Consider the following 17,630-nt stretch of genomic DNA (forward strand, 5'->3'; position numbering starts at 1 on the left):
GGGTGTATTATTCTATGAAAAATCTACATCAGACACAATTCTCGTTCAAAGTTTTTCTCCGCACACAAAAAACGGATTACATAGTAGTTGGTACGAAAAAGATATTTTTTTCCATATTGTCGTCCTTAAATTATGTTCATTCCATCAAAAAATACCGTTTCCATTTCCAGAAGCAAAAATACGACGGCTTAACGCCGACTTTGCAAGCGATACGATAAATTTGAATGAATAATAAATGTTTTGTGTTTTAATAATCAATTCTCGACGTCTTTTCCGACACAATGTCACCACACAAGCTAAACATCTGAACTGAAAAGTAACCCCCCATGTCAAGCTCCGCATGTTTAAGGTTAACCATGGTTCAAATAACCATGACAAAAACAACATTTCCATAATTACCTTATATTTATGACAGCGTATCAATTTGAGTATCAGATGGGTATTATGTAAATATGTTCACTTTGATCATGTGATAAAGTCTGATATTTTAGGCAAACGATCGTTCACAGCTCATAATGACCCTAAAGATGAACTTCCACGCCCCCTTTTAATCGGCTTCGGAATTTTTCATCCATTATGAGATTCGCCTCTTTTTGAAATGGATATCATCAACGAGGATAGACATAGATCTTCAGATGGGATTTGAGAACAAGTAATCCGCTACATGGTTTATGTTACGTTAAAAAATTCCAATCTAGTTTATTAAAGGCTTATTCATAATTAAATCCCATGTTGCATTTCGAGCGCCCAGCTAAAAGTGGAGAAGCAAAAGATTGAAAACCGAAACAATATTCCCACGAACTGTGTTTAACGCTATCGTCGCTAGAGGCTTCCACTGAAACATATACCGAAAACTGCATCCGGCTGCAGCCATCGGGACAACTGGTCTCTCGATGGTTCACACAAATGAATTCGCTTTTAAAACCGACCCGACGCAATCTTCTCAAGAAGTCAACAATCCTGCCCACGGACACACTCTCGAACCCGGCCGGCTAGCCGGCCTGGGAAGGGGAACACACACTTAACGCATTTGTGTAAGAAAGACTACTCAAACAATAATCAAATCCCGTGTCGACAGGTTGCGAAAAGCGACACCTTACCCGGGTATCCCTTTTTTCTTCTCATCGCACACCGTCTTGCATAAAGCAAGCATAGTTAAAATATTTACATTTCCAAGCTCGGTCTTTTCTTTCCGATCATTTACCTGTGACGAGAAGACGACCAGAAAGAAGCGACACTTATCAAACACAGCCTGATAAAGTAAATGATCCCCCAAGGCGCACACGGCACCGAAAAAAGGAAAGCAATTAGCCATCATGCCTGGCTGTGTCCGGGCTCGAGGGGACCACTCCGCAATTCAGTGCTCCTGTGGTGGGTTGGTTGCATGATGGAATCATCCGACCGCGGCTATACACTTTGATGATAATAGACGATACTTACTCGAAAGTGTCGATCCTTACAGGCTCGATTTTTTATGACTCTCTTTTCATAATCTATAAATCCGAACAATTAACGACAAATTGCTGAGGTGACATCACCCTCAAGGAATGTTTGAAAGTCTTCGATTAGTACAATAAATATTTTAGGAGACGCCCTAAAGCTGTTATTGTTTATTGGCCACATGCACAGCGAAGTTATCCTGTCTTCACCAAAGAACTGTGAACATTCCAAAAAGTCACGCGTCCTCTAAGTGCTCACGGTAGAGGCACTTTGATTGATCTGCTATGGTTATTCATTCAGATGAATAAACATTGATTCTGATTTAAACCGATCCGTACCGATCGTATGATCGTATCGGGGAAAAACTTTGACTTTGCAAATGAGACAATCAAAAACCAAGAGGCACATAAAATCCAACCGTTTTGATGCTAATGCCCGTTCGGTTCAGGCTGCCTAAGTGGCACAAATGTGCTGTCGTCACGCAGCTCTCCTTCCAATCTGCATAGAAAACACATAAATTTCTTCGGAAGCAACCTGCTTGTAGCATATTTTCGTCCAGCGACTTCATTTCCTACTCGATTAAAGTGCCATAAATGAGCGATTTATTCACGCCCGCATATCAAAGCGATCATCCGAGGGTGCCAAAGCTTTTGAAAATCGTTTGAAATCTTATTTGAAAATAATCGCCCTGAATCGCTCCCCAATCCGCCGCTTTCGTTGTTTGAATGTTTTTACTCATTATGCTTCTTTGTTTTGAAATGTTTCCTTCCAGATGAACGTCAGTCAGCAAGAATATGAAACCAAATATCGAGAGTACCTGGAACGAGTCAACAGACGTAACAGCCTCCAGCGGTTGCAGCGTCAACTTGACCACGATGAGACTGATGACTACGTGGGTGCGGATAGCCTGCTAGAGAGCCGGCATCTGTTCAGCTTCCCGGATTCAGGTGAGGAATCGAAGAATGTAATTCCTTAGAATTATTTGGGAATTATTATAAAAAAAAAGGAAAAAAATTATTGAATTATAAAAATCTTAATCTTAATAATTATCTTGTAGATCGTTTGTTCGGTGTCAAAAAGTTGAGTCCTAATGAGACCCCATTCAAATGATATGAAAAACTTTGATCGTCGAAATTTTTTTGTAAGAATCGGAATAAATAATAGATTGAGATCTGAAAAATATTTTCGGCGTAAAATTCACTTCCTGTCCAAGCTGCAGAATGATTCGGCGAATTAGCAAGCTTAGAAGAGGTCAACTTTAGTAAAGGGTATGTCACATCAAATTGCATCACGGAAAAAACGCTGTAGAAATTCGCCCAGTAGACCGATCCTTTTGAGAATTTTAGACAGTAAAATAAAAACTGTTAAACAACTTTTGGCATATTCTTTTTATTCATACTTTGAGCCCAAGCCCGTATGCTCGCACCATCCTCTTTACCCCGTCCATAAGGTTCTGTACAACGTCAGGTTGTAGTTTTTTTTAAACAGAAAATCCATTTTCTCTTGAAGTCCGCCTCCGATTTGACAACTTTTGGGTTCTCCCGGAGGGCCTGCTTCATAATCGCCCAATATTTCTCTATTGGGCGAAGCTCCGGCGCGTTGGGCGGGTTCATTTCCTTTGGCACGAAGGTGACCCCGTTGGCTTCGTACCACTTCAACACGTCCTTTGAATAGTGGCACGAAACGAGATCCGGCCAGAAGATGGTCGGGCCCTCGTGCTGCTTCAATAGTGGTAGTAAGCGCTTCTGTAGGCACTCCTTAAGGTAAACCTGCCCGTTTACCGTGCCGGTCATCACGAAGGGGGCGCTCTGCTTTCCGCAAGAGCAGATCGCTTGCCACACCATGTACTTTTTGGCAAACTTGGATAGTTTCTGCTTGCGAATGTAGTATGATTTCAAACCCCGTTCCAAAGTCCATCTTAAAACTCCCAATATACAAATTATCCTTCTCCTCATAAGCAGTTGATTGTTTCAAAATAAATGACTCATGCGTGGTCACTTCAATTTACGATTCCCACGAAACATTCCTCAAGCGCAACTGCATTATTTCGTTAATTGTTTTTCTCCCACATTCGTCCATGCCAACATGCGCGGGCGATATGAATGCACCCTTACATCATGTCGCGCGCAGCTAAAGGCAATAAACCAGAAACCAAAACAAACCCAGTTCTATTCTGATTAAATACGCGACCGTACACAAAGTCGTCGTGACACTTTACGATTTCCCATGAAATCGATATGCGCGCTTATGAGCGCAGTAAGCAATTTTATTTCTTGACACCATTCACATCGAACACTGCATTCGATTGATTGGCTATTCCCCTTTGAAATCGACTTGGCTCCTCCCAATGAAACTCTCCACAAACTGTTGGCTAAGTTAGCTTAAGACACATGTAACTAGCATTAAGACAGTTCTTGTATGACACTCGACGCGGATGCACGCGTGGAGTGACGAGAAATGAATAAAACCCTTTTTGAATAAAAGTATAAAGAAAATATAAGACATGGCGACCGTGAAATTAAACCTGCAATCTTCGGAAGTGATTTATGTGAAGAATATTGAAAATAAGTACAAGGCCGCGTGTGATGAACAATATTGGTGATGTGAACAATATTATTGGCATTACAATATAAACTATATAATTACATGGCGAGTGGTAAACTTGAGTGCAATTACCGCCACAGCTCAATGGAAAAGCCAAAATAAAAGTATGAGAAGAAAAGTTAAGGAAAGGGAGAAAAATCCCCGAAGTTTGTGTAATCAACTTTAGCGCAGACTGAAAAAAAAAAATATATATGAAATATATATTTATTATGAACAACTGGACAAGCTTAAATAGTGAATATTAAGTGTCGTGCCAACAGGCGAGTGATAATTCGAACAGCAAACATTGGAACAATAGCGAAATCTAAACAAATAGTGCTGGGAGAAATTCAAAAAGTGTTACAAACAATGTGATCGGAAAAGTGCCAGAAAAGCGGTGTAATATAAATACTGACACTGAATAGGAGGGAAACAAAATAAAAAAAAAAAACTCCTTACGAAAATAATTTCAATGAAGATCAAACCAAAAGTGCTGGGAGAAAATCAACAGAGACAACTTATTTTACCATGTGAATAAAATGAAAAGTTAACCTTAATAAGGAGAAACAGCAAGAGCAGCAGCGGAAAGTGTAACGCGAAGATAAATGAACAGAAGCAGGAACATCGGAAGGCGAGACCATTGTCAGCAATAAGGAACTGACAGGCGGGACCAACAGAGAGCAGAAGGAGCTAAATCTGGAATGAAACCGACGATATGAAGTAAGCAATTGAAACTGATGTATATCAAAATAAAACGTACAGCACTTATCGAACTGAACGCATAGGCTAGAATGATTATATGTTTCTTTATGAAGTGTTCGAATTACATACCCTCGGTTACAAAGTATTTATAAAAATTATTTCCAAATAATGAGTTTTGATAATAATATATTCGGTATAGAAACAATAAATTTCGATACATTTACCAATGACTATAATGTATAATGCATAATGAAAAACAATGCATGTAATTAATTGAATATGCTTCGAGAAAGTAGAAATGGGCCTGTTTGACAAGAAAACTATTCAAAATACAGGAGACCCACAAGTAAATATCCTAAACCACGTGGAACAACACACTTTATTCCACGAAACGCAAGAGTTATTATTATGGATTATACTTGCGATTTTATTAATATTTGCTTTCATTAAACTATACAAGAATTATAAGCAGTGTGTACGTAAAGAAGCACTGAAAGCTGCACAGTCGGCACAAACTATGGCATCAATTGCCTACAGCTTTAGACTATATATGAATGGCCGCTAATAGAATAACTTAATATACAAAAATTACAGCAAAGAAATAATATCATAAGAAAATAATATAACGAAAATTATATATTATTTTTTTTAACCTCTACTTCAAAAATCTTATAAAAATGATTAAAGACGATTTTGAAGATTTTCTGAAATTATTAGCCGATGTAAGCAAAGGAAAGGGCGAAGGAGCTTTCGCACCTGATATAGTAGTATTTGGAGAAAATACTAAACTCGAATCGTATGAAGAATTACTAGACAGAATAGATGAATTACCCGGATGTGATCCGATTACGTGGCTAAAACTTCCCGGCCAGAAAGAGAGAAGACGACAAAGATTGGCCGAAGCAAAAAGGAATAGAAGGCAAATGAAAAATAATCAATAAAATAATATATATATTTTTTCGCAAATTTGTTCTTATCATTAGTCCGAAAAGATAAAATTCTGAGAATTTATGAATAAAAATGAGTCTTCCTAAATGGAACAACTCAAAGAAATTGAATCATATCTGAAAAAGGGATATCAGAATTTGAACAAAAATAAAAACAGACCAAGAACTTTATATAATATTGAAGTCAAAAGGCAACAGTTACAAGAAAACTTAGCCAAATATCGAACAATACTAAAATCTTTCGAGTATAGACTTGGAGCTTCAGTCTGGAATGACGAAGTTGAAACTTATGGTGCACTGAAACAAATATATCAGAAGGCCATCAAAATTTTAGATGAATCAGAAGTAATACAAAGGGAATACGATAGTGAACCAGAGACACTTGGTAAATCAAGTGGTTTACTAAAACCCTATAAATTAAGCACTGACGATTCACTATTGAGAGTGAAAAGTGAAATTAATTTAAAACAAAGAAAAATTAAATTTAAAATATTGACAAAAATTTTAATTTGGTATATTAAAATACACAAAGTATCCAACATGGCTCTTAATATTAAAACAGCCGCTGAATTAGCAACGCTGATACCCACTTATGACGGAAACGCAAGTGGTGTTAAATCATTTATAGACGCGGTGAACTTGGCAAAGACCATAGTTCCAATCGAAAGCAAAGCAGCCGCAATTCAAATTATACTAACAAAATTAACTGGAAAAGCGAGAAATTTATTCTCAATATCTCCAACGGATTATGACGAAATAGTCGCAAAAATCCAAACAAATTGCGAAGAGAAATCAAATTCAGACATAGCCTTAGCTAATCTGATGAATTTGAGACTCAAATCGACAAATGAAATCGAGAAATTCACTAAACAACTCGATGAATTGACAGATAAGCTCAAAGATACCTATATAAGAGAACAAATTCCCGACACAGTCGCAAGGAAAATGTCTCAAAAGGTAGCGATCAAAACACTTATCAAAGAAACACCCAACAGAGAGACCAAAATGATGCTGAAAATTGGCAAATTCGACAATTTACAAGAGGCCATCAACGTAATGGTAGAAAATGAAAAGGACAATACTGATTCAAACGCAGTCGTACTGCAGTCGATTAAGGATAGACAACCAAATCATTATAACACAAACCGAAATTTCAATTACAGAAACCCTATGGTTTATGAAAGAAATAATCAAAGAAATTATTTCCATGGAAGATATCAAGCAAGATATCCAAATAACCTCAATAGAAACCTCAACCGACAATATCCCATTAACCATCAGTATCCTACTAATAGAAATTCAATCCAAAATTCCCGACAACAACCAAATTTCAATCAAAATTTACAACAATACCCTTTTCAACGAAATTTCAATCAAAACCAAAACAGAAACGTTAACAGAAATTTCAATAGAAATAATGTACCAGCGAGAATGTACGTAGTAAATCAGCAAGACATTCCTCGACTGAATAATCATGCAAACAATAATGGATTTCACCCACAAAACGAATCAGATAATACTTGCCAAGCTATGGTACCGTTCAACAACAATATTGCAAATAATGGGAACAATCAAGCAAATACCGATTATTTTTTAGCCAACCAGTAACAATTGCTAACAGATGTCGACTAACTGAACAATTGTTACGGACAGGCATACCGATTTTGACATTAAATTTAAATGCATCAAATTTTATCCAAGTCAAAGTGCACATGACTGGAAATAAAATATGCAACTTGATCATTGACACCGGTGCAGATATTTCGTTGTTCAAAGCACGAAATATTCTCCCAAATCAACATGTAAATACTAACAATAAGATTAAATTAACCGGCATTACGGAAAATAGTGTAGAAACATTAGGTTTAACAAATACATCTTTATGCTTTAATAATACATTAACTTTAAATCACGATTTTCACCTAGTTACCGCAGACTTACCAATTACGGCTGATGGTATTCTAGGTCGAGATTTTTTAATAAATTATAAATGTTTAATAGATTATGAACATTGGCTACTTACATTTAATATAGCCAATATACAAATTTCAGTACCAATAGAAGACAACTTAAATGAAGGCTTCATGCTACCAAGTCGTAGTGAAGTTATCAGAAGGATACCATATTTAAACATTAGAGAGGATATGGTAGTCCATTCAGAAGAAATTTACCCAGGAGTTTTCTGTGGTAACACTATAATTTCACCTTTAAAGCCTTATGTAAAATTTGTAAATACTACGAATAAACCTTTGTACATACATTATTCTAAATTTAAGCCTACATTAAGTATTTTAAACGATTATTCTATTCTTAATGTAAATACCAAAAATATTAATAATAAGAGATCCGAAGAGATTTTTAAAAGCATAAACACGGACAAAATTCCTCCATATGCTAAAGATAAATTTAAAAAATTAATTAATGATTATCAAGACATATTTTGTCTTCCAGAGGAGGATGTTACTCAAAACAATTTCTATTCACAGAACATTGTTCTAAGTGATAAAGTTCCTGTATATATTCCTAATTACAAGACGATTCATGCGCAACAAACCGAAATTAATCAACAGGTAAACAAAATGTTAGAGAGTAATATAGTGGAACCTTCAGTTTCACCATACAACTCTCCTATACTTCTAGTACCGAAAAAATCCCAAAATAATGACAAAAAATGGCGTTTAGTCGTTGATTTTAGACAACTAAATAAAAAAATTTTAGCAGACAAATTTCCTCTACCAAGAATTGACGATATTTTAGATCAACTTGGCAGAGCAAAATATTTTTCAACATTAGATCTCATGTCAGGTTTTCATCAAATACCTTTGGACAATGAGTCTAGAAAATTTACGGCATTTTCAACACAAAACGGACATTATCAATATACAAGATTACCGTTTGGATTGAATATAAGTCCAAACAGTTTTCAACGTATGATGACAATTGCAATGGCTGGTTTAACCCCAGAATTAGCTTTCATTTACATCGACGATATTATAGTCGTAGGATGTTCTGTAAACCATCATATTTCAAATCTAAATCAAGTTTTTGAAAGATTAAGATATTACAATTTGAAGCTAAATGCGCAGAAATGCAAATTTTTTAGCACTGAAGTTACCTTTCTAGGTCATAAAATAACAGAATATGGCATGTTACCAGATGATTCCAAATTTTCAACTATTCAAAATTATCCAGTTCCTAAAAATGCAGACGAAGTTAGAAGATTCGTTGCATTTTGTAATTATTATCGTAAATTCGTACCAAATTTTGCATTAATAGCAAATCCCCTTAATCAACTATTGAAGAAAAATTCACAATTTATATGGACCAATAGTTGTCAAAATGCATTCAACACCCTAAGAAATTCATTAATGTCACCAAGATTATTACAATATCCAGATTTTACGAAGCAATTTATATTAACAACAGATGCTTCAGATATAGGTTGTGGAGCTGTATTGTCTCAACAAACACAACATGGAAATTTACCAATAGCTTTTGCAAGCAAAACTTTTACACCTGGTGAAAAGAATAAACCAGTGATTCTAAAAGAATTAACAGCCATACATTGGGCTATTAATTACTTCAAACCTTACCTGTACGGTAGAAAATTTTTAGTACAAACGGATCATAGACCGTTAGTTTTCTTATTCGGTATGAAAAATCCAACTTCAAAATTAACTAGAATGCGTCTTGATTTAGAAGAATATGACTTTACAATTGAATACATAGCAGGAAAATCAAATGTAGGAGCAGATGCTTTATCAAGAATAGTAACCTCCTCTGATGAATTAAAAAATTTAAATATATTAGGAGTAAGCACAAGAGCGATGACTCGTAATTCGAAAAATAATTCAAATATGAAAACATCTGATAATCAAATTTCTGTACCACGAGAAACTGATCACTTCTCTACGTACATGACAAATAATCCATCAGAAACGAAGAAATTAATTAAACTCGAAACACGCGTCGACAAATATGGAATGATATTTTATTTAAAGAAAAACAATAAAATTATTGCCCAAGTGCATCAACAAATTTTACATGGAAGTCAGACATTAGAATCTGCACTTCTGAAAATAGAAGGAACAATGATTAAAATGAACCAAAAGAAATTAGCGCTGTCGACAAAAGACGAAATATTTAAAATGATATCAATTGAAAACTTTAAAATATTAGCGAATACTCAAGTGTATTCAATAGAAATTATTATTTACAATCCACCAATGTTTTTAACAAAAATAAAAGACATCCAAAAAGTATTGAATGATTACCATAACACCCCTACAGGAGGTCACATTGGTCAACATAAGTTGTACCTTCAAATTAGAGAAGTGTATAATTGGAGCAATATGAAAAGATCGATTGCAGAATTCATCAAGGCCTGTGAATTATGCAAACGAAACAAAGTCATAAAGCATACAAAAGAAAAACAAGTAGTTACTACAACACCAAATCACCCATTCGAAAGTATTTCAATAGATACAGTTGGACCATTACCAAAAAGTAACAACAACAATAGATATGCAGTTAGTATTCAATGCGATTTAACGAAATATGTCGTATTAATTCCAGTACCTACTAAAGAAGCAAACGTAATTGCTAAAGCATTAGTAGACAATTTTATTTTAACTTACGGAACATTTTTAACCTTACGTTCTGATCAAGGAACTGAGTATAATAACGAAGTCTTTGAACAGATCTGTAAAACGCTTAAAGTTGAACAAAAATTTAGTACAGCCTATCACCCCCAGACGATTGGATCGTTAGAGAGAAATCATAGATGTTTAAATGAATATCTGAGATCTTTCGTTAACGAACATCAAACGGATTGGGATGAGTGGTTAAAATACTATACTTTCAATTATAACACAACCCCACATTCACACCATGAATTTACCCCTCATGAATTAATTTTTGGAACTAAAGCTAAATTACCACAAGAATTATTTGAAAAAGGAACTGAACCAATATATAATTTTGAACAATATAGTAAAGAACTAAAATTTAAATTACAACGATCTAATGAAATAGCAAGAACCAAATTAATTGAGCAGAAAATTCAAAGAGCAAAAAACTCAGAAAATGTCATTAATCCAATTCATTTAACAGTAAACGACAAAGTTTATCTAAAAATAGAAAACAGAAGAAAACTTGATCCATTCTATGACGGACCATATATAGTTCAAGAAATACTAGATACAAACTGCAGGATTCAGAACCCCAAAACAGAACATACACAGACAGTACACAAAAACAGATTGATAAAAATATAAAATCAAACAACATTCATTTTTAGAGAAGTTACTTCATTCGCAAAAACCAATTATATTACAATTATTTATAGAAATCTTTAGAAATATATCAAATTACCAATATTATACAAAACCACATACCATTGTTTACAATATACCAACAGCTTTGGAAAATAAAAGTTTAGAAACCTATAAAAAGTCTATAAAATATTTGTAACATTGAGAGAAGCCAAGGAATAATTAATCCATAATCTGAATACTAAGAATGATTCCATTGCATTACATCATTCTCTTAAAGAGGGATGGTGTAGTATGATTTCAAACCCCGTTCCAAAGTCCATCTTAAAACTCCCAATATACAAATTATCCTTCTCCTCATAAGCAGTTGATTGTTTCAAAATAAATGACTCATGCGTGGTCACTTCAATTTACGATTCCCACGAAACATTCCTCAAGCGCAACTGCATTATTTCGTTAATTGTTTTTCTCCCACATTCGTCCATGCCAACATGCGCGGGCGATATGAATGCACCCTTACATCATGTCGCGCGCAGCTAAAGGCAATAAACCAGAAACCAAAACAAACCCAGTTCTATTCTGATTAAATACGCGACCGTACACAAAGTCGTCGTGACACTTTACGATTTCCCATGAAATCGATATGCGCGCTTATGAGCGCAGTAAGCAATTTTATTTCTTGACACCATTCACATCGAACACTGCATTCGATTGATTGGCTATTCCCCTTTGAAATCGACTTGGCTCCTCCCAATGAAACTCTCCACAAACTGTTGGCTAAGTTAGCTTAAGACACATGTAACTAGCATTAAGACAGTTCTTGTATGACACTCGACGCGGATGCACGCGTGGAGTGACGAGAAATGAATAAAACCCTTTTTGAATAAAAGTATAAAGAAAATATAAGACACGAATCTCCTCCGGAACGCTGAATTTGTCCTTTGCGGAGAAGAACAACAGGCCCGGCAGCTGACGAAAGTCCGCTTTGACGTAGGTTTCGTCGTCCATTACCAGGCAATGCGGCTTCGTCAGCATTTCGGTGTACAGCTTCCGGGCTCGCGTCTTCCCCACCATGTTTTGCCTTTCGTCGCGGTTAGGAGCCTCCTGAACCTTGTATGTACGCAGGCCCTCCCGCTGCTTGGTCCGCTGGACGAATGAACTTGACAAATTCAGCTTATTGGCGACATCCCGGACCGAACTTCTCGGATCACGTCTAAACTGCTTAACTACGCGCTTGTGATCTTTTTCACTGACGGAGCATCCATTTTTGCCGTTCTTCACCTTCCGGACGATGGTTAGGTTCTCGAAGTATCGTTTTAGTACTCTGCTGACCGTGGATTGGACGATTCCCAGCATCTTACCGATGTCCCGATGTGACAACTCCGGATTCTCGAAATGAGTGCACAGGATTAATTCACGACGCTCTTTTTCGTTCGACGACATTTTTCAAAATTTACGAAAAATTGACAGTGAAGCATGGCCAACGTGATCTATACACTCTTATCTGATTATAAGCGAAAGCTGAAGATATAATTCCTAAAAATTAAATTTCTACAGCGTTTTTTCCGTGATGCAATTTGATGTAACACACCCTTTAGTATAAATATTTGATAAGACCTCAACAAAAATCATTAAACAATATTGAACAACCGTTTTCTCAAATAAGCTTTAACATTTCAACTGTCAAGCAAATCGGTCTAAGTGCGAAAATACGTCCAACATCTGAAAAAATAGAAGTATGGTGCAAGACACGACCGCAAAATCATCGTGGTACTACTAAATTATTGCAGACGAGAATAAACATGATAGAAATTTGCAAATGAGCTCTTTAGTACAAATATTTGGAAGTAATGAAAAGGGGCCGATGAATGAATACTTGCTCTGAGAGGAGCGAGCAATTCGCGAAGCAATAAAAATTGAATTTGAGCAAACAGTCAAATTAACTCTTAGCTCTTATATGTACTGTTGATTTTTGAACTTAATGAATATTCAAGCAGTTTTCAGTATCTCCTAGTAAATCCTCAAACCTTCCAAAAATCTCCAACGCTCTCAAAAACACAATTTTCCACCAATTTTCACCTTCTGTTTTCCATCGAGCGCCTAGCACTGGAAAATATATTTTTCACATCCGGCTTAAAATGCGCTGCAGTGCACTTTTAACCCGGAAACAATACTAGATTTCACAAAAATGAAAGATCAATCGGAAAAAGTCACCAATAAGTCTGAACCGTGACCAGAAAAAAATCAATCCAACAACCGTTCAGAAGAAATGTAATGCTACAAGTAAGCTAGAAATATTGTGGCTCTGGAAAAATATCATGGGTAAAAATGCCTCACAGAAAAAGCGTAATTTCTATTATAATTTTTTTTTTTCGTTTTCGTTCTTCGAAATTTATTCTGAGGTCAATGTAATGAGGGCAAAGTCCACTTTTAACGAGGATAAGGAATCGAGGCGGCCCTATCCTCAACGACGCGATCCGAGTCGACCGCCGACCCGCTGTCGGAAGCGGCGGTCTCTCGCACGTAAATCTGTGTTCCACTGGTTGCCCGGTTAAATATCAGAGTACCAGTAATGCAAAACAGAGGGATATTGCTTCATTATGATGCCACGACCGGAAACGATTGAGAAGCATTTCAGCTAGAGGTGGGCAAAACGGTTCATTCCAGTGAGCGGCTCAGAGCCGCTCGTTCATTGAAACGAGCCGACTCATTTGAGCGGCTCTTCTTGGAACCGCAGCTCGTGTTTGAGCCAGGACTCTTTTGAACCGAGACTCTTTCGAAAAACGGCTCTTTTTTCAATCGCGGCTTTTTTTAGCCGAGACACTTTCAAAAAGCGTCTCTGAACAGCTGCTTTTTTGAGCCGAGATTCTTTTGAATCGTGACACTTTTTTGACCCAATCTCTTTCAAAAAGCGGATCTTTTTTTGAATCGCAGCTTTTTTTTTTGATCCGAGACTCTTTGAATCGCAGCCCTTTTTTGAGCCAAGACTCTTTCGAAAAAGCGGCTCTTTTTTGAACCGCGGTTCATTTGTAAAGAACCGTGGATCGTACGCTCGTTCTGACGAACCGGTTCAAATGAGCGGCTCGTGAGCCCTCGCCCATCTCTATTTTCAGCATACGAGGGCAGTCCGATAAATACATAGCCTAGAAAAAAAAACTCCAACTTCTTTAATCCATCTAAAAAATACGTTTTCTCGAGGTCTGCAAAGTAGACCTCCATGGCGGCGATGACCTCCTCATTCGACTCCAACTTCTGCCCGGCGAGTGACTTTTTCAAGTTTGGAAACAAAAAAAAAGTTGAGGAATACGGTGGATGGGGCAGCAGTTCGTAGTGCATTTCGACCATTTTTGCGATTAGTAATCTCTCTTGCGATACTGGCACCATCGGGCGATGATGCTAAGTACTTATCGGACCGCCCTCGTATGCTTTAAGCTGGGTTCAAAATGTCGCGTTTTTGACTCGTTGACGTTGACGTTTATTTCAAAAATGTGTGTTTACATTAGGGTGCGCAATTAAGCGTAGTAAAGGTACATGAAATAAAAACATATATAATGTTTACAGGTTTCAAAAATTCTTTTTGTCTTGTCTTGGGTTTATGCGATAGCGACATCTGTACTGATTCAGAATCTATTCGAGTTTTCAGAAAGGAAGTGGGTAGGGAATCGTGTCCGCCATGGCACAACTTTTTTAAACACCCTCACTTCTCCCACGTGTAAATATTCCAAATTTGAATATTTTTTTATGTAGGACTAAGTCTTTCATTTCTGCCTTAATTATTGCCCTGAACACTTGTTTTAATAGCTTTAAAATTGCTTTGAAAACAGACTATTGAAAACACATAAATCCGTAGATAATCTAGCGCACACTTCGGAAATCAATTTAATCGTTAGGGCGATGTGAGATAAGGAAGGTCACACTCACACGCTCTCACGCCTATGAAAGCAGTTCTCTTCCTATTCCATTTCGTTTCTGCAGCTGACCTGAAAGAAACATTTTGCGAAAATCAAGATGTCGATGATAATTCGATAGAGATGGGTGCCATTGAGTATGGATTTGATACTGAAAAATACGAAATATTTTATATGATGTAGTGAATATTTCGCCGTATCGAAGAAATCATAATGATGAAAGCAGTGTTACACAATAATTTGTGTGCGATGCTGTAATCGATCGTCAATTCCAATTGTTGGGAAGGGGGTCTTATTTTTGCTGTATAATTCCGATGAGGAATCCATTCCTTCTCAAGCGTTAATAATCCTGCTCCGGAACAATGATTCTTCCAATTGTCGGGGCTTGGGGAGGGGGTACTATTAGCGCTGGGTATTCCCGAGGAGGAATCGGTTCCTCCTTTAAGCATCAATAATTCTTTTCCGGCTGAACGAAGTAGTATGATAATCACTCAATTCGAAAGACGAGATGTCTAGGAGCTATATGCTTGTTACTTATTGATTGCTAAGCCAACGTTAGTCCTACGTCCACCTCGCGATTATATCACAGATATAACCCAATTCTAGTTTTTCCGTTCAACTCCTGTTGTATTGGTAACCCGTTTTATGCCAAGCGTTCGAAGAATCGAACAGCAACTTCGATAATTTTTCGTGGCTTTGGAAAGCAACCAAATAATAAGGTTTTGACATCAAATGATAGCTTAGTCTATTAGCTACCACTTACTATCAATTTCATTCAAATTTGTATCACTTCATTGGGCATAAAAATCGGTTTCAAATAACTATGTGCGGAAACTACATAACCTCACATAACCTAACAAAAAACAAAACCATAAAAAATTTCAAAATATGTAAACTTTTCTACAATATTACTTCGATAAAAGATCATAAGATAAAAGAACCTCCTACAGGAACAAAATTGGCCAATGTTTTTGTTTGGCGCTTTTTTGATTTTTTGTCATTTTCCGGAAAACGGAAGCACGGAAAAAAATAATTATTTAATATTGGGGTTTCTGTAACGCCAATAATCAATATTACACCAATGGCTCTTGTTAAAAAAATAATATAATTTTTACAGCTTGGTCGTTAGTAGGTTAAAAGACAACAAAACAAATAACGAAATAAAGAATAGTAAAAAATATGCTTTGTTTTATTTATTCAGAGCTCGAACAAAACGTCCAAAATTTGTGCCCTTAAATATATTCGCTGTTAGTGAATAGTCTAAATAATGAATAAATGTGTTGTAATTGGTCTAACAGCGTTTTTTATTCATGAATTTGACATCTAAGACATTTCGCGAAAGGGGATCTGACACAAATTGGCACACGATCACTTTTGCGTCGCAACAGCAACAAGGATACGATAAGTGATCAGCTACCAGACAGTTTTTTGACCTATTCTATGAGATTATGCACCGAGGAATCAAATTTCAGAACAAGTTTTAGGAGGAAAATTATAACGTTATCTGAATAAACACTGATGATGATATAAATTCTTCGAAACGATTTAATTTTTTGCACCTAAAGGGTGTGTCACATCAAATTGCATCACGGAAAAAACGCTGTAGAAATTTAATTTTTAGGAATTATATCTTCAGCTTTCGCTTATAATCAGATAAGAGTGTATAGATCACGTTGGCCATGCCTCACTGTCAATTTTCCGTAAATTTGGAAAAATGTCGTCGAACGAAAAAGAGCGTCGTGAATTAATCCTGCGCACTCATTTCGAGAATCCGGAGTTGTCACATCGGGACATCGGTAAGATGCTGGGAATCGTCCAATCCACGGTCAGCAGAGTACTAAAACGATACTTCGAGAACCTAACCATCGTCCGGAAGGTGAAGAACGGCAAAAATGGATGCTCCGTCAGTGAAAAAGATCACAAGCGCGTAGTTAAGCAGTTTAGACGTGATCCGAGAAGTTCGGTCCGGGATGTCGCCAATAAGCTGAATTTGTCAAGTTCATTCGTCCAGCGCACCAAGCAGCGGGAGGGCCTGCGTACATACAAGGTTCAGGAGGCTCCTAACCGCGACGAAAGGCAAAACATGGTGGGGAAGACGCGAGCCCGGAAGCTGTACACCGAAATGCTGACGAAGCCGCATTGCCTGGTAATGGACGACGAAACCTACGTCAAAGCGGACTTTCGTCAGCTTCCGGGCCTGTTGTTCTTCTCCGCAGAGGACAAATTCAGCGTTCCGGAGGAAATTCTCAAGCAGAAACTATCCAAGTTTGCCAAAAAGTACATGGTGTGGCAAGCGATCTGCTCTTGCGGAAAGTGGAGCGCCCCCTTCGTGATGACCGGCACGGTAAACGGGCAGGTTTACCTTAAGGAGTGCCTACAGAAGCGCTTACTACCACTATTGAAGCAGCACGAGGGCCCGACCATCTTCTGGCCGGATCTCGCTTCGTGCCACTATTCAAAGGACGTGTTGGAGTGGTACGAAGCCAACGGGGTCACCTTCGGGCCAAAGGAAATGAACCCGCCCAACGCGCCGGAGCTTCGCCCAATAGAGAAATATTGGGCGATTATGAAGCAGGCCGGAAGATCCCAAAAGTTGTCAAATCGGAGGCGGACTTCAAGAGAAAATGGATTTCTGTTCAAAAAAAACTACAACCTGACGTTGTACAGAACCTTATGGACGGGGTAAAGAGGAAGGTGCGAGCATACGGGCTTGGGCTCGAAGTATGAATAAAAAGAAAATGCCAAAAGTTGTTTAATAGTTTTTGTTTTACTGTCTA

General features: G+C 37.2%; 1 protein-coding gene across 1 annotated transcript in view; it reads left to right on the forward strand.

Annotated features, from left to right (window-relative positions):
* Positions 1-17,630, forward strand: part of LOC129767851 (bone morphogenetic protein 5) — a 122,643-nt gene that overhangs the window by 101,559 nt on the left and 3,454 nt on the right. Inside the window, exon 2 of the mRNA XM_055769089.1 lies at positions 2,213-2,387. Within this exon, the coding sequence (XP_055625064.1) occupies positions 2,213-2,387 (175 nt within the window). The remainder of the gene's footprint in view (positions 1-2,212; positions 2,388-17,630) is intronic.

This window comes from Toxorhynchites rutilus, chromosome 2 (assembly GCF_029784135.1).
Source record: "Toxorhynchites rutilus septentrionalis strain SRP chromosome 2, ASM2978413v1, whole genome shotgun sequence".
In the NCBI taxonomy this organism is placed as follows: Eukaryota; Metazoa; Arthropoda; class Insecta; order Diptera; family Culicidae; genus Toxorhynchites; species Toxorhynchites rutilus.